The sequence below is a fragment of the Dermacentor variabilis genome, chromosome 2 (assembly GCF_050947875.1).
Source record: "Dermacentor variabilis isolate Ectoservices chromosome 2, ASM5094787v1, whole genome shotgun sequence".
NCBI lineage: Eukaryota > Metazoa > Arthropoda > Arachnida > Ixodida > Ixodidae > Dermacentor > Dermacentor variabilis.
Genome location: NC_134569.1, coordinates 151,652,671 through 151,671,392, shown reverse-complemented (window position 1 = coordinate 151,671,392; position 18,722 = coordinate 151,652,671). Strand labels below are relative to the sequence as shown.

Here is an 18,722-nt window from a genome sequence, read left to right as displayed (position 1 = left end):
CGCAAGCTTCACTTTTAAGAGTGGAACGCAACAAATTTCAAAGATCCCTGGCTACTTGTCATGCTTCCCAGCAGCTGCAGCTTTCTTGCGGTTGCATGGAGGCGAGCGTGATGATGTTGTTGCAAAGAACTAAGCGGGCCGCCCCGCTCGGAAAAGGGGGTTTGTGTCTGGGTTTCTGCGTAACAGAGTTCTGTTTCCTGGTCTATTCCAATTAAATTCCAATGCTATCATTTCTGTAGGTTGTATTTAGGTCGTACTTTACGATTTTTTTTACATATTTTACTTCCAAAGAATTCAATTAGTTCAGTAATGCAACAGCGCCATGCGGAGGGCCTGCGTGGTTGTGGTTTGGAATGATTTTTCGCCAAGCGATGTCCAACGCCGGCATCGGATTTTTTGCGCCACGAAGCCCTTAACGCTATCGCATTAAAATAGTGATCTCTGATTCTGTCTGATGGTTTCACTATTAAACGCACGTAACAAATTATGCACACAGGTTCTTACCATGCAGTCGTGCATGATTTTGTTCCAGTCTTCTCCCGTGACTATCCTGAATAGCATAGCCATTCCATTGGGGGCTGTTTTAAAGTTTGCTTGCCTGAACCAGTATACATGAAAAGAGAAAAGGAGCTCAAAAAGTATGCCAGTCATAGTTAGCAGCAAACAAAAAAGTGCAAATCCCGCAAGACTGCGAAACAAAAAGCAGTTGATAACAAGATGCAGGCCTGTAATGACCAAGACTGCTAGAAGGAAAGGGGAAGGGGGAAAGAGGTAAAGCGTGGTGTGCTGGTTAGTTGGTGGCACAGTGTTAGAAAAAACTGAAACTGTGAAAGCGGCAAACTTGAACATTGCAGTCAAGGCAATCTACGCGTTTAAGCTGCTCCAGCGAAAATAAAGGCTTTACTAAACATCTTTCTGCATTTCAACATAAAAAGCAGGCTCACAGTAATGTACATGAAAGAGCTTTGAGATATTATCAATAAATTAAAACAATATAACGTAACGCAACATAATGAAACTCTGACATGTGATAACAAGAAATCAGGTTCAAAACACTGTTTGAGGTTGTCCTTTCTGAATGAGAAAACAAAGAGCCTGTGAGAAGCCTTGGGTCCCACTGATGCAATGGCAGCTGAGCAGATCTTTAGAGGTTGATTCATACACTGGACCAAATTGTAATGCATTCCTTAAACTAGGCATAATGTGGCTCAGTAGCACAGACTTGCACTACGATCGGCTAGCTTTCAACGCATTATTGGATGATGGAATAATTTGATACTTCTGAGCCATGTTGCGATCACTGTCAGCAAACTGAATTGTCAGTTTGGTCTTTCATGTCAATTTGCCAGAAGAGAAAATTTGCTGCAATTCTTGGAAAGCCACTGCTTCTAAGGAGCCTGTTGGTGATTTATGCTTGCCGTAGGTTGAGTATATACAAAGTACAGTGGGTTCAACTGGTTTGTGCCCCAAAACACAATTAAAACCAAGTAGAACCTGTTAAGACCAATAAGGACTAAGTTTTTATTGGGGCACAAAAAAAAGTTGAATTGAACATATTTTTTTACGATTATAAGCATGGCACAGCACGTCAGTAGTGCCATGCTGTAGTAGTGCCAGTAGGTAGTGACAAAGGCCAGCTGTAAGTGCATTTGCACACATGAAATTGGTTTGTGTTTGAAACTGGTTGCAACTATGTACTATAAGCAAGCAGCGAGCTGGTACGTTTCAAGATTATGGCTATTCCAGCTTTGACTTCCACTCATTTTATAACTTCAAAGCTGGATTCGGCTTCTATTTTCTGTACTGGCTAGAAATAAAAAAGCTGGATAATTTTATGCAGGTGCATTCCCTGATATATATGGTAATGGCTGGAACAACTGCTCTCCCAGGATTTGCCAAAATGCAGTCTAAGTGTTGCCTCCCATGAACTCAACATAAGCACTTTTTTATGAACAAACAAACAAACAAAAACATGACATGCTCTGAAGGCTTCCCGTTTCTGTGTTCAAAGGTGTGCATGTAAGCTGCATGCAATGATCAGAAATGTCTAATAAGGATAACTAGCCCTGTGAGAGCCGGTAGAAGCAAGTTCTTTACACTCACCTTCCAATGTGTTCCCCAAATTTGACATTGCCAAAGAGAATGACTCCAGTCAAAGCATAAAACAATATGAGAAGAAACATGCCCATGATGATGAAAAAGCTTTTGTACACGGAAACCACCACAGTCAGCATTAACATCTTCAAGGTGGCCTGAAAATATTCAAAAACAAGGACAGTGTACATTATAATGCAGTCAGCACACTGTGTCCTTGCATTTTGCAAGTGCGTGTAAGTTTTACTGCACCAACAAAACATGACTCATTAGATCAATTTCAATTCAATGGCTAGTGTTGAACCCTAGTATTAGTGTGTCCTCTGTCCTTCTTGCTGTGGTCCTGCATCCATTAGCACTCGCTACAGTTCCGCAATTTCAACCTACGCAAAAGCTAGCAAGGTTGATGCACACTGTGTTGACAGTAAAGCAAAGCATCACTATTCTGCCAAATTTTAAAAGGACAGTAAAGGAAAATATTAAGCCAAGTTAGATTGCAATAATATTCTTCTAGAAGTCTATCATTTTCTGCATGCCAATATATGACTTTGTAGTGCAGAAAATTGGTGCCAAAGATCCTGCTGCTACTCCTCAATCTGGAAATGCGTGCCAAAACGTAGTCGCCAAACTACCTCTTTCTGCCACTGTCTGTGGATCGACCAGTGTTGACACCACATTAGAGGTACTGTAGTCCAATACAGGTCGCGCCACACCAATTTTCCATATTCGTCATATTCCCACTTACAAAAAATCCATTCTCATCACAAATGATGAATTCATTATTACAGAAGCAGCCGAGAAGCCAAACTTTTAAATCTAGCTCGACTTAATATTTTCCTTAGCATCCTTTTAAGTCCACTGCGGACAAAGACGTCTCCCAAACATCTCTAGTTACCTCTGTACCAAATGTCAATACCCATCATATACACTCGACATTCCTGATCCTTCATTCAAGCTAATTCTCTACCACCCTTGACTATACGTGCCATCCGGTTATGTGACCTCTGTCTTCAACTGCAGCCTTGCCAATTATTTTCGTCAAGTTCTCATTCACTGCCTCCACGCGCTGTCCTCAACCTCTAGTCTGGAGAGGTGTGCTTGTTTGCAGACAACAGTCTGAATTTCTGTGCTCCTCTCCTTTCTGGTAACAGCAAAGTGCAAGCACACTTTGAGAAGCAAAGTTTTATGCACTTTACTTGTAGACAGCCTAATACAGCTTGGCATTTTTTGCCAACATAAATTAGTAATATTTTGCTATGGCTTAAGTAAGTAAGGCAAAATACTCACATGTTTACCAGTAATAGTGAAGAAACGTAATATAACTACAACGAATCCAAATGAGTTGCTGAAGTCATTCTGTAACAGGAAATAAGCAAGAGGCACTTAACTTCAAGGTTCTGAGCACACAAAATACTCTGGAGCATTAATCAGCAAAGAAGTCATAGAATCTTAGAACCAGCTTTATCACCTTCTTATCAACTTATTGAGCAGATAAATGTATGCATTGAAGTTGTGTGCTCACCATCATCATGAAATGCATTATCACCCAAATTACGCCAAGAAACGTGACGAACAGATCATATCGATTCCTCCTGCTTTGCCAGTATCCCCTGGGTGTGAAAGCAATGTTCTTCATGGTAACCTGCAATGATAATCAAAGCACAGCTTGTCAACAAAATTCACATGTGAGAGTATATTTTCCGGTTAAACTGCATCACAGCACACTTTTCATGCTGCTTGAAAATAACTATATTTTGTTCTGATACAAAATTTCTGTAGAATTACGTGTGCTTAATTTTCTTTGTGTTAGAGAAAGGAGTTTTATTCAATGTAGTGATTGTATTTTTATGTTTCTGCCTGCCACTTGGAGATAAAAACAAGTTCTTCAAATTTATTTATTTTTTTCCTGCAACATTTCTTTGCACTTTCAGACCTAAAATCTCGAAAGTATTACGATTTTCACACCGCAAGGGGCAAATTTGCATATTTGAGGGTCTGGCTACAGTATACCCTCACTACATACACTAACCAATCAAAACTGAGCAAAACATCTGACCACATTAGGAGCATTTTATTGTAAGCAGAGTCAATCCAGACACTCATTTAAACGAGCAGGATAGCCCTAAGACTAAAAGAAAGGCTTATTATTTCATCAATAGATGGCATAAAGTATACTCATCAATTACTTTGCACAGAAGAAGCTGGTTATATGACTGTGCCTCACAGATGCCTTGTGCTTTTCACTCAAATGGGTGTTTTTCCCCTATTTGCTGTTGGGACTACATAGTTATGACCAATGCTGTTTCCTTACCAGTTTGTTATCATTCAAAATGTTTACGAAGTGCGCCTTTTGTACAAACAATGTGCACTAGCCATCTCCCCATACCAATGTCTCATCACAGCAGGAGAATTGCACAAAGCACAAACGGCACTAAGCTTGCGCAAAGCATAGCTGAGGTCTAGCAGATGCACAAGAACTGCACTGTTCATTTTTCAAAACCCTTGAAACACACAAAGGTTCAATTTAAGCACCACGGTTGCTCCTACAAGGTATGTCTCTGACTAGAAAGAACACTTCAGAGGTTGCTAATTTAGATGACGCCTACTGTGTGAGGGTATTTTTGTCACGGAACACATAGGAATTCAGCTGGGACTGACACTTTCACTACTGGTATAAGTAAAGTTTCACTATACCCAAGGTTACAACAACAGGGAATTAACGTCATCTTCTTGAATTTAAAGGTGCTCTCTTTTTTTTCTTTTTCTTTTTTCCAGAAACGAAGAGGCTACTCACCTCAACTGTAAATAATATTGTGAAGCCGGCAGAAACTGTCGCAAGCGGGATTGTATGAGGTTCATCCGATTTCCACTGCAACCAGCACAAGAGAGACCAGCTCAACATACAAAGAGACCAGGGAGACACAGAAAGATGGAGACTTGATTTGTTCAACAGTGGGCAAACAAGATCAGTGTTCGGCCAACATTTTGACAAGGGCTCTTGTCTTTTGCTTAGGCATTACTGCCAGGGTGTCATGGCTGCCAGGCTCCCTGACACGTTGGTGAAGTATGTATGTGACTGTAGCTCAACAAAGACAACTCCCTCTGCTGAAACATTGGCTCTAAGGAAAGGGTTGCCTTGTTTGGCCACTGTTGATCAGTTTAGCATAGATTGCATTAATTCATGAGTTGAAAGAGAACTAGCGGCAAATTTACCTGCCAAACAAAGATACTCACGCTGACGCATAGTAGGCTGCTGTTGGCCATTACAAGCATGGCAATGGCTCTTTTGAAGAGCAGGTTCTGGGTGATGTCGTAGATGAAGGCGCGCAGCTTGTGGTGATCTGGACGCGGTGGCAGGTGGAGGGGCTGCGCAATCTTGAGTCGTTTCTTCAGGTCACACCAGCGGCGCTGGTCAACTGTCAGAAGTGCCGTCCCCTGTTCGTCAGCAAGGGAAAAGAAGCAGCGGACACAAAAAAACATATCAGAAATTTCGTAGGCGTTGCATGTCATCCTATAAGCACAAAGCTGCAGAGGGCCCACAACACTATACAAAAAGACAAAAAATTATGCAGATCCAACACACTGTGGGAATAGATGCTATGTGAAGCATTGCAGCTAGCTGTCTATCCAGCTAAAAACAGCTAGCCACAGCCTCTCTTATATGCAACAGCAGCTACGTGGGAGCCATCACTAAGTGCAGACAACCAAGACTGCACTCAAACGCAGCAGCGGCAACCGCTGCTGTGTTTCAGTCCGAAGAGTGTGAGAATTTGCTTATACAACTTCGGCTGTCTGATGTATTAGTTGTGAGATTGGCATACATCTGTGAAGGAATTTTTCTGTTATTCATTAAGGAGACTCAAAACAATGCGAGACAGGAACCTACCTACCACAAAGTGCCTGTTACGAGTGAAGGAATGCTTTGTGTTAGGAAATGGCAACCCTGACAATTTGATTTCTTTTACTACTGAGAGGTGTGGTGTCAGTCACCATATGTGTGGCCTAGGCCACAGAGCCGGATAGCAACAGATGAAGTGATCCAGGCGAGCACTGACAAAGGAAAGAAAGCTTATTGTTCATGGCGCTCGTAAATACGTCGCATGCATCATTCATGTCGATGGCAATAGGCAGGAGTAAATCATAAGCTCAACACCAGAGGCTTGCAGTGACTTTTGTATGCACTGACATCACTGAGCCACTTCATGGCCAAGCTTTCCCCCTCTGCTTTGTAACCACTCTGCATTCCATGCACAGGTGTTTGGAGCACAAAGAAGCTTGATTTTAATTTAATAGTGATCATATAAGTCTTAGAAGCGTTTGGGTGTGAGCTAGTTCATCATCAGCCTGGTTACGCCCACTGCAGGGCAAAGGCCTCTCCCATACTTCTCCAACTACCCCGGTCGTGTACTAATTGTGGCCATGTTGTCCCTGCAAACTTCTTAATCTCATCCGCCCACCTCACTTTCTGCCGTCCCCTGCTACGCTTTCCTTCCCTTGGAATCCAGTTCGTAACCCTTAATGACCATCGGTTATCTACCCTCCTCATTACATGTCCTGCCCATGCCCATTTCTTTTTCTTGATTGAGCTAGTTGGTACAGGTCATTCATTTTAAACAGCGCCAAAAAACACACAGACAAGGATCAGTGCTGGTCCCATGCTTTCCCTAGCCCATGTGTTTTTTGGTGCTGTTTAAAATGAATGACCGCGTAAGTCAATACACACTGAAGCTATGACACGCGTAGAAAAATTCAGTTAAAAGGAAAATTGAGCTGCGCATCACCTACACAGGAGAGCACTAAATGTAAGCTCTTATTCGTATTCACAATAAAGAGAAAAAATGACGGTGGAAGAAAAGGAAACTTGCAGCCAGTGGGAGCCTTACTCGCAGCTTCTGCATGATGCACACGGTGCTCTACTAATTTAAGCTAAGATGACAGCTTTTCTTGGTAAGTGAGCACATATTTATGTAACCTAGCCCTGAGAATGCTAACCAGTGTCGCTTACTGTCATGGTACTCTTTGGTATCGGTGTTTATTGACTTTTTATATGGTTGTTATCAGTTTTCTGTTGGCACTCTCATTAGGCTGCTATCTCCTGTGTGCACTTGTGCCTGCATACCAGTAGGCTCTGAAGGACAGCAGCAAGAAATAGCGAATGGTACCAAAGAACCGAAGAAGAGGTTTGACCACTGGACTTACTAGCATCTACAACATTTGCACTGACCTCAGTGGAGTTCTTGGCCTATGTACCTTAAGGGGCCTTGAAGAAGCTATTTCAACTGAAGCCAGAAGATATAACAATAAAGCAGGAGACAATCTCCTTAGGTTACATGCACACTGATCAAGAGAGGAATTCAAGTACTTGAAAAAAAAATTGACTAGAGTAAAGTACAAGGTATTTCAATAGCTACTTGCTATTGCTACCGCCAGAGAAACACCAGACAAGCTTCTCACCTTGTTTTCACTGTAGTTTGCAATCACAACACCGACAAATAGTGTCAGCCCAATCATACAGCCAAGAAATACAAAAATGTGAATGTAGATGGCATGAACCTGAAAAATAAATATAGCTTCATTCCTTTTACCCTTCATTTATAAAATTAATTACATTTTTTATCACAGTACAAAAATAAAATGTCAGTACTACTTATAGTATTGAAGTGCAAGCTTGCATGAATTTTAGCAAATGTTTTCACTTGTCAGAAAAATGTCTCTAGTTTATTGCATGAGACACTGTGCCTGTATGATGATGTAACAGCAGTTGGCAATGATATGTCATAATCTCTGCATTTATTGGATGCATAGAGCTCAGCAGAGTAACGTCAGCAGCTTTGAACGTGGCCATGTGTCTGCGTGCAAACACCAGGGTAAACCTCAATATTTGTCGCGTGTTTGGAGCGTTGCATAACAACTTACTCCGTCAAGGCATCATTGTGCTGCAGAACTGCTTTTAGCAGCCATCTGACATAACGACCCTCAACTCAACTCAAGAGCATCCACAGTTGACCTGGGCTGCTACCTTGTATGCATTCGAAAAGCCGATATTCGGTATCGCGTCACGCGATTGGCCTAGATTACCTAAGCTGCAATATCGGCATAGCCTGGACAATCACGTGAGGTGAAACTGAATGTTGGCTTTTCGAATGCGAAAAAGAAAGCGGCCCTCAACTGTAGTGACTTCAGCTAGTGTCCATGCAATGACAGCCTTGATTGCCCTGGACCAGATGTCTTTAATCTACAACTCCTGTGGTGCATAATTTTCATTTTGGCTCTATCTCTATAGTGGGTACTTATATGCAGTGTCATGTTCACTGCTGCTCATCAACACCATTGCATGTTGTTTGCGTGTGGTTTACGCATGACTTTGGTTATAAGACGCATGCTATGTACAGAACATAGCCTAATCTGCAAGAAGGTCGGAAGCCACAGTTGCTGCTCAGTTTGTGGGTGCTGTACCCGAAAAGTAATGTACAGAAAATGGCATATTGATGGCTTGCGATATGAAGGAATGCCCTCGTCACTTTACGGTTCACTTTCTATAAATTGGTTAAGCCCACTTCTTATGGTATGCAGAGGTGCCAATATGACTCTTAGCTAACATTTTCGTCTCAAACATCAGAGCATAGTGTATATTAAAGACCAGGAATGGGGACCTTTGTTAGCCTAGGTAGCTGTAAACTGAAAATGAGATGTCTTTAACCAGCTCTAATAATACTAATAACAATCAATGTTTGACAACAGTGATCATAATACTAATGGCCATTATCATCATAATGATATCAGCAGTGGCTTCTAAGAGAGCAAATAAAACAATAAATTTCACCAACAAGAAATGGACAGAGGTCACGTTTGCACTTATTATAGGATGCAATTGAGTGGATTTTGAAGAGCTGGCTGTCAGTTACCTCGTTTTTCTATTGGCCTGCATAAAAGAAGATTTCAACATTTCATGCTAGCATGAAAATTATCATTCTGCTGAGCAAGCATGAGGGCAAACCCTACTACTGCAGTAGCATATGTGTGTATCTTGAGCATATCTTCAGAAATGTCATAGCCACATGCAAATGCTAACAATGTGTTAGTTATGTTAAACAACTAAACTGTGTCTAGCACAAAAGGAAGAGAACAAGCACTGGAGCAGAGAAACAGATAATAACTTCTCAGGTAATGCACATCAGTGCTACTTTTTAACATCGATTGTTTGCTTATAAAAAGAAAAAGAAACGCATAAAGGTTGAATATAATGAAAACATTTTTATAGCATTAACAAAATGCATGGTACCATTGGCAATGTCACAACAGCGTAGAAAAGTAATATTTTAATGAAATAAAAGTTGCAGACAAAAAAAGTGAGATGTCCAGATTATACCAATAGCATTTTGCAGCAGTCCTAAAGATCAATGGCTAACAAAGAAAACGTAGGTGCAAATGACTACTAAGAAATGTATGTGTGAAAATTTTTTTGCTATAGCAGTTGCCACTTGATTGGGGCCAAGCTTTGCTGAATCAGAGCACAAGCATGCTTTTCTACATTGCAATAGTTGGGCAGTGATGAGCTTTGAAAAGAAATTGACATACGAACACATGAATGAAGAAACAGACTTCTGCAATTTTTTGTTCTGTACAGGAATGCTAAACTACTCATTGCAAACTTAATGCACAGGTTGGTAATGAAATTAACACCTCCCGTGCCAGCTACTATCCAGAATTCTGATCAAAAATGGCCAGATTGTTTTTTAAGACCTCAGTTGCCGACATGTTTTATACTTCCTCAGAAAAAATAGGTTCACTCCTGCTCATGTTGTCCTATGGATTATGTGCTGCCATCTACCAAAAACATAACTAAGCACTGAGACAAAACTGGGCTCGTCCATGGCATTGCTAGCATGTGCAAAGTACAGCTGATGAGCTGCTCTTGTCCTTGGCTGTTTTTATCAGAAACGCATGGATTAGCCCGGCTCGTCCAAAGCACAGAAGGGGTTAACAAACTTCAAGTGAGATTGTGAACCAGGCTGAAATTGCTTGGTCAGCATGTTGCAATAAAAACTTTAATTGCAGCATGAATTACACTTTTTTATGCAATGTCATAACATTTAATATGAAAACACATACTACAAAAAATATGGCTGGTGATGGCAAATGACTTCTTACAGCAGCCAGTTTTCTCACCATTCAGGCAAAAGTGCTATAGAATTACAATAACTGCAGCATTAGGTGATGTGCTTCCAGTTCTCCGGTTGTTTTTAGAAATCTACAACACAACTAATAACTGTTTGTTTGCTCTAAACTCTGTTTGTTCAAGTTGTGCAAATACAGGTTCTAGTTTAAAGTGACACGCAGAGTGATGACCACAGTTATACCTTGATATAACGAAGTCAGTGAGATTGACAATATATAGAAATTTCGTTATACTGAAATTCCGTGTTTTATACAAATAAGTAGTCGCCAATGCTTTTTTTCTTACATGGAAGTGGCCGCAAAACCTTCCGAATTATTAGGCAATCCAAAAAAGCAAATTTGAATGAGAAGAAACTTCTTTGCGCCCACTCCGCTCCCATGGCTGACAGTGTCGCACACAGTGGAACAATGCCATCATGAAAAGCACGGCAGTGGAGAGTGAATGCTTCACCTGCCTCTCGCTTCAATGCGCCTCCAAAACTTGAGATTGCGCAACTGCCAGCAGCAAATGTGTGGGATGCCAGTGCACGGAGCCATGCCAACTCAGCTTGTCCCAGTAATATTCGCACGTGCAGCAGATTACCTCTAGAACAGAGCGTGCGCACAGGCTGCGCATGTGCTCAGCCACACTGGCAACCATGCCTAGCCAGCCTCCTGCTAAAGTGCCTCGATATGCACCTCCTCCACCGCTTCATGCAAGGAGCGGGCGAGAGCGGCAGGCGAGGAGGACATTGAGGCATCTCTTCCCTCCCTCCTTTCCCTTCACTCACAAGGAGGAAGATGGCGCTGATCAAGCCACGAGCCTTCTCGGCTCACCTTCACACCCTTTCACTTGCATCTAAAGCACACAGCGCGAGGGGTGAGATAGAATCTTAGAACATTTCACACTGTTCCGTTTTGGCGGCGCGTGATTTGAGGTGCATTTGCAAGCAGACACACGTAATTCAATCATTTGACCAATTGCATCTGCAGAAGTTTTCATTTAGTGTGCCAGTATTCCTTGGCGGAGGCAGTGAAATTTCGTTATATTGAAATTATGTATAAGCATAATTTCTTATAGACAAGAAGCTACAAAAAGTTAAATACTTCGTTATCTCAAGAATTTCGTTATGCTGAAGTTTATTATATTGAGATTTAACTTATAAGCAACATGAATGCCTTGGCAAAATGCACTGAATGACAAGTTGCACATATCGATAGCAAAAAAGAAAAGAAAGGTACATTTACAGTGCAACCAGACAAAGCACAAGAAATGTATTCTTGAATAACCTGGCATTGGGCTAGTTGGTGACCATCATAAGTGAACATGCTCTGCGCAGAATGGACACCACAAAGAGGAAGATAGACAACAATGGATTGCTACTACCAACCGTTGGTAGTAGCATTCCGTTGTCAGTCTTATTCTTTGTGGTGTCCATTCCACGCACAGTATGCTTATTTCTGCACAAGAAATGGCTGGGACACAAGACTGCAACCTGTCTTTTTCTTGTGTTCTCTCTGGCTGTCTGTCATGTTCTTTTTTTTTTTGTTTTGTTTTTTACTATCAGCGTGAATGTGCTAAGTGAGGATGTGAGTGTTCAAGCTGTAGAGACTTACTGGCCCCAGCCTGTGTAGCAGAACGTCACGAATGTCTAGCCATCCTTTGAAAGAGAGCACCTCAAAGAGGGCAAGCATAGCATTGCCAATACTGTCAAAGTTGAACCTGCGAGGGTTTGCCCTGTGGGCAGGGAAGACAGCAGCCAGGTCAGGGAAGAGAAGAGGCACGGTAAGCACACTGGAGAGATAAGGGGCTCATCTCTCTTCGCCTAGAAAGCACGCAGTGAACTAGCGCAATTAACTACAAGTGCTAGCTAGCACCATGCTCTCTCTAGCTGTGCCACTACCATCTACTCGATTTTCTTTCTTGTTTTTTGTCTGAAGCACAGTGTCGACTACATTGCTGATCATTGGGAAAAAAAAGTGCTGATTGAACTTTTAAATGCACATAAATAGCTGCTAACGAGCACATGCGGTGGTAGAAAGTTTCAGTCTCTGCACGTGCTCAATGCCTTCAATCTGCATGTGCTGTCGTACAGCCTGCAAAAACATGAGATGCAATTACAGCTGCAGGCAGACAAATAATCACATTTGACAAGTGTCCCTGTACCATCAATTAGGAAATGCGTGAGCTTGCACTACAAATTGCTGTAGCTACATCATGGAAGGTAACTGTCTACTTGGTGCCTCTTTTCACAAAAGCAGTGAGGCATTCCTTGTGAGCTGCCACAAACAGCAATGATCGCATTTTTGGCTATCTGCACAAATAACAGTCTAGGCTATTGGTTGAAGCCTGCAACTGTAGCAATGTATTACCAGCAATTTTAAAATACACACTGCTGTGAACTGCTCCTAGCTGCAAAGTCCACTTCTCTATTGCTCCGTTTCAACTTCTGTAGCTATCTCAGCAGTCCACATGCAAAGTAGCTGCTTATTTCCTCATAAAACACCCCATGGGTTCCTTAAAATAGAGCAAAAGTTCACGTTACTTAGTTTATGTAAGTGATAGGCCCCTCGGTTAACCCTCGGTTACAGGTTAACCTCGGTTAACCTGTAAAATCGGGCCCCTCAGTTAACCCCTTTCTTCTTGTTTAGTTATCTCTGGCACTTTTTGCAGTGTGCTCTCCTATAACAAAATTTCAAAGTATAAAAAATATGAGTCAAGGAAAAGCTTTTCATTAGCAGCTGCAAAGGTTTTAACAGGTCATCACCCTTCTAGTGCTAGGGTTTTACAGCTACTAGCATAACACTTATGCTCCTATGCTTTGACTTGGGTTAATTCACTGCATTCTGTTTGCAAATATTGCTGATGTAGAACACAAAGCTCAAATTCACTACAAATTTTTCAAGAAGGGACTGTCTATTAAAGTTGTTTTTACAGCACGTAGGAGCAGCAAAGACTGCAGAATTCCGTGGAGAATTTTCCAAGGACAGCATAATAAGTGGTCAGCATGAAAAATAACAAACAGTTTAAGTATGCAATAAATCGACTGCTGATACTGCTACTCACAGCTTTTCCTTCCAAACAATCTGTGCAGCACACAGTATTTTGCAGCTAAGTAAAATGTGACAATAACTAAACACATTTTCGAAAGATGTTAGTTCAAAGAGCGTGAAGGTGCGGGCACTGGTCTACATCTGCAGAGAGTGCAGTTAGTCCCGAGTGGCAAGATTTAGTCAGCTTTTAGAAGTACAGAGGTGCACAGATTGTTTTTCCTTGCTTCTGGTTGCAAGTAATCATGGGCACCTCTGCCGACTGGATTCAAGCAACTGCAGTTTCTTTAAAAACCAAGAACACAAACGAAAGCTAATATTTTATTAAGGTCTGCCCGAGGTGCTTTTAACATTATGAAAGATGTAGGCATGGGCTCAAGACAAATATATATATATATGAGTTTAGATGTGGTCTGTGGTGCTACTTAGAAGTGGGACATGTGCAATTTATATTTCCAATTTTTATGTTGCTGTTCTTTTTCTTCTACACTCCAGCCTGAGCTCACAATATCCCAGTTCTCTTGCAGCAACAACCACACGAATGCATTTCCAGAATATTTTTATTGTTCGGTTTCCTGGTCTTCCAGCATCTATTTCTTGTTACATAATGACCATGCTATAATATACTGGATAAAATGTGCTTCATATCGTGACAGAGTTAAACGAAAATGGAGTGACCACCTGCTGCAGTGTTGCCAACATAGGGCTATGTCAAGTCAAAAATATGTCAGACATGTGTTTCTTGTGTTTTCTATCTAAAAGTTCTGCTTCTGTGCTTAACCTTTCTGATGTGCACCATTATATTCAGCTGTGTATTTCAATTAAACAACATGAATAAATCCTGGCTTTCACACCGCATGGAGAATGAAAACGCTATGCCTAGATGCATCACAATAGTGCATAGAAAGGTTTTATACAGGCACTTCATTTCAACATTAGACTTGATTAAACCATCCTGCTAGGCTTTCCAGTTGAGATCACATTAGTAGCATCCTGCTGATGTCACACAAGTGTGCAAAAGCGATGTTAAAAGCAGTGGACAAAGGACCAAGTCGCATGGCCGTTCAATATGCTCTGCCACAGCTGCAGTTGCTTAGCCAGGTCGCTTTGCAGTCGGTTTAGTGATGGCGGTTTAGTTGCAGTGTGCACACGGTGCATGTGTCCCAGGGGACACCACACGAATGGAGTCATGCTTGTGCCTTGCAATCCCTTGTGCAGTCGAGACTCACACGGCTCACTTGCTCGATAATAATGTCTCTGACATCGGTATAGCCTTCTAAGGAGAGCACCTCAAATAAGGCGAGCAGAGCGCTGCCTAAGTTGTCGAAGTTGAAGTTTCTCGGATTAGCCCTGAAGGTAGAGGAAGCAATGAAGGGGAGGGAACAATTTCAGTTTACCACTGGTGGCTTCACAAAGAACCACATCAGATGACAAGCTGTACATGGCAATGCAATGTCAGCCTTGTCTACACGTGCTTTGTATTTCGGGCATGTCTACAATAGGTTAGGTAAACAAGCTGTGGCTTGCACTTCATAAACAGAAAGCAGCTGTAACAAAAAAAAAATGCTCCTTTGACAGAACTCGTTGCTCTACCTGTCTCTGCAAAGCCAGCAGTCTAGCTCAGAAATATTGATCGAACATGAGTATCAAAATAAGCTGAATTTCCTCCTAGCCAAGGCAAGCAATGCAGAACTGAGAACTGCACTCAGCACCTAGCTGTGTGTGGCCACTACATGGGGCCTTTTAACTCTCAGCTGCTTGCCTGCAGCCTGAGAGAAAATTCAGTTATTTCATGTTTTACAACTGAAAAAAAACTTTTCTGGCAATGGCACACCAGAACTTGACATCCAAGGAGCCAATGAACTATTGTAGTTTCAGTGAAAAGCTCTTATTGCTGCATTTGGCGCCTACCCTGTCTATCACTGACTGTTCGCAACAGGAAGCCCTCCTCGATCACAATCTGCCCTCCCTCTCAACACGCAGCAGTGTCGTGCTGCGCTCTTTGGTGCTTGCTCTCCTTCCCACCGAGCAGGCCCTATGTTTGGAATATGCCGCCAGGTGATGCCACCTTTACGTCACATTCACAGAGGATCAGGGTAGCAGGTTCCCAGCTCAAAGTGAATTTCATCACAATTGCAACACATTTATTCTGGTGCCGCAGAATGCCTTGCCAACATATAACCACAAATAAATCACAATGTATACACGTAATTTATTTGCCTATGTGTTGTCAAGTCGCTTCAGCTGCATCATAACAGCTGTTAATTATGTGCTTCTGCTGAAAGTCGTACTGATATCGCTTAATTTTTTGTACATGGCTTTGCATGCTGTCCAATGTGCTGACTGTTTATCATACCCATCTGACATGTGTAAAGCCACTTTCCAGCAAATCGTGCCCAACCTCATCAATCTTTCAATGGCTTGGACATTATTAAAATGCAAGTGGAAGGCAGTATCTATTGCAAAAACCAGTGCCTTCAGGACTGCAGCAAGAACTACAAAATATACCTCACATGCTGCACACTATCTTTCTGCAGTTGCTTTTTTTTTCTGCACATTTTTCACTGTGCATGTTCCTTTTACTAGCAAAACAGAAACGGAAAAGTTCTTATATAACAGGACAGCTGCAACTTCCCTTAGTGTAAAGTTGCGCAGAAGGAGAGTGCACATTTTTGAAGGACCTAATTTACTACAGTGCACTACAGTGTACCATATTATCAGCGCCAAAAGGTTGGGTTAGATCAAAAATTTAAATTTGTGCGAACTTTGCGCACACAGCCTATATATAAAGCAACAGAGTGATGCTTTTGTTGCACGCACTAGCAGAGACGACAACAATGTAGCCTCTGCTACATTAGTTTACAAAAGAATTTTCGTGAAAATATTTTTAACAACAAACATGCCCCATATATTTTGGTGCCAACAGCAAACATTAAAAGAGCTTTGACAATGCACAGTAAACTAAGCATGAAAAATTTTGCATAGAGTTAAGTACATTTTACACTAAAATATGTAAGATTCGTCATTGTACTAGGCCTGGCTGTGCCATAATAAAACTGTTCAGTGCACTATATCTGTCTGCTGTAAAAATATATGTAAAAAATGAAGAAAAGCGTACCAATAGTGCAGTAGTAGGAAAATAACTTAATACAAAACATTTTGAAAACAAAATTGAGAGTGACGTGTACTACAATGCTGCCAGAACATTTCTTTTTTTTTTTCACTGTGCACCAAATTAGAAGGCTTATTGTATGCTGTCATGGGACACACAAATAGACAATTTAATAGTAAGTGAGAAGAATCAGAAGACGTACCAAACACGAGGCACCAGGATTACAGGGTAGGTGTCATTTTCTGCTGGCTGGAGCTTCATTTTGGTGACAAAGACCTTGCGCATAAAAAACCCAACGCACTCCCTCTGCAAAGTCAGATGGAGAGTAGGACGGTGGATTACCAGAGTAAATATGCCTGCAAACACTAATTTACTGTTTATCATCACCAGTCACCGGTCACCATCACCAGTCATCAATTACTGCAGATCTCGTTTATCAGGGCTTGAAGAGGAGGACAATGTTGTTTCACTTAGCCTAAGTACTATTCGATGGAACTACACATTGTTCTTCAAGTATCGCTGTTCTAGAAGTGTAAAGTATACTGGTAACACAATTCTGTGGCATTCTACATAGCATTTCATAACGCTTTTCTGCACAAGAATGTGCACATACTTGAAATGCTGGCATAGATTATCAAGGTGGTTAGCCTTCAGTTGTCGATGTGAGAATATCCGCATACTCATGACGCCTGCGGCAGAAAGGATGTTCCACATCCGCCACCAATGTTTGTGAGTGGTGGCGCTGGCTAACACTCTCAAGGTTAGTTCTAGTAGAAAAAAAAATACACCCAAGAGAGTGGATGGGAAAATGGTGCCTCAGTAGCTCATTTGGTTAGAGCATCGCACGCGTAATGCTAAGACGTGGGATCGTTCCCCACCAGCGGCTAGTTGTTTTTTCATCTACTTTCATTGCTGTTAAATTATCATTTCTTTAATTCAATTAGTAAGTACAAGTAATTTCCCCTATGCTGTCCTTGGTGTCTTTGTTTGTTGGCTTCTCATGATACATTTCACCTATTGTTACAGGTGTTTCTTGGCGTTCCTCTTTTCTTCCTAAGTGGGCTACTTAATGAAAACTACTGTTGCAAGTAAATTTACCTCTGTCAAGCACTTCTGACATCTACGAGGAAGCATCATGGTGCAGCTGGACCTGCTGACATTATCAACCTGGCCTTACATTTCACTACTATAAACATCACTAACCTGTGCTGATCGAATGTCACAGGTATTTCCATCTGAGTAGTTTAATGCAACCAAATTATTGACCAAGTTTTATACATGAAATAAACAGAAGAGCCTAACATGGCTGGTTTTTCACAGGTTTTACTAAATGCCTAGTCTAAATCTTTCTATAGACAAGCTGAGCCTGTCCAAATGTTTTCCAGACATGCTACTAATGCAGGAGCACTGTCAGTGAGCTAAACATTTGCTTTGACAATTGCAATAATTGAGCTCACGTGAAAACAAGCAACTCCTACTGGTAAGGCTTCACCGCAAGAAGGGGCTATGTTTATTCTCATTACAATAATTCCACTTCAGTGAATCTGCACAGAAATGCTGAACACAAATCGCCACTATTTGTGTGTAATACACACAGGCAACGCTATGCAGGCCACAATTATGTAGTACCATATGCATATGAACTGAATGATTTTCGCTAAGTCGTCTTTGGTTAGCTCATAGTTGAAGAAGTGGCACATGTGATGAGGCATTCTCAGCATTCACTAACACGGTTGAAAGTCTTCATGGTATCGTATCGCTGCACCAAATGATAGAACGAAACCCTTTTCTTTAGCTGAAGCACACCATATTGCGACAAACTGCAGCTGCACACACAACTCCACCTATTTGTTTGTTTTGTATGCCCAAGGCTAATTTATGAAGAGTCCACTGTAATGTCGCTGAGAATAAATTAACAACTGAATAAAAGGCAGGCAGGCAAGCTGATTATGAAGTGCAGCTAGGTCTGGAATTGATTACTTACCCTTGTCTTGATATCCGGATCATTGCAGCGTGCCAATCGGCCACCAAACAGGTGCACGCCATAACACGCAAAGACAAACATGAGAACAATTAATAGAATGGAGACCTGTAAGGAATAGAGAGCCTCAAGTTAGCAACTGCACTCACATTTAATGCACACAGTAAGAAATTTTCCTTGTCGCACCAAGTGATTACCATGGTAAGCATACAGCATTGCAGTTAGAAAATATAGTACTAACATGCATGGTAACAGCATTGTTTGCCATAAGCTCATGAACTAAGCATTTTAAGCATATTGCACATATTGTCCATTGGTCATTGGCCA

At 41.5% G+C, this 18,722-nt stretch overlaps 1 protein-coding gene across 1 annotated transcript in view; it reads right to left on the bottom strand.

The window, feature by feature from the left end:
* na (sodium leak channel non-selective protein na) overlaps positions 1–18,722 on the bottom strand; it is a 75,582-nt gene that overhangs the window by 14,204 nt on the left and 42,656 nt on the right. Inside the window, exons 24-33 of the mRNA XM_075682271.1 lie at positions 18,399–18,503; positions 16,617–16,720; positions 11,869–11,989; positions 7,549–7,647; positions 5,329–5,529; positions 4,889–4,963; positions 3,617–3,736; positions 3,382–3,450; positions 2,104–2,252; positions 505–598 (exon numbers count right to left, since the gene is read on the bottom strand). Of these exons, the coding sequence (XP_075538386.1) occupies positions 505–598; positions 2,104–2,252; positions 3,382–3,450; positions 3,617–3,736; positions 4,889–4,963; positions 5,329–5,529; positions 7,549–7,647; positions 11,869–11,989; positions 16,617–16,720; positions 18,399–18,503 (1,137 nt within the window). The remainder of the gene's footprint in view (positions 1–504; positions 599–2,103; positions 2,253–3,381; positions 3,451–3,616; positions 3,737–4,888; positions 4,964–5,328; positions 5,530–7,548; positions 7,648–11,868; positions 11,990–16,616; positions 16,721–18,398; positions 18,504–18,722) is intronic.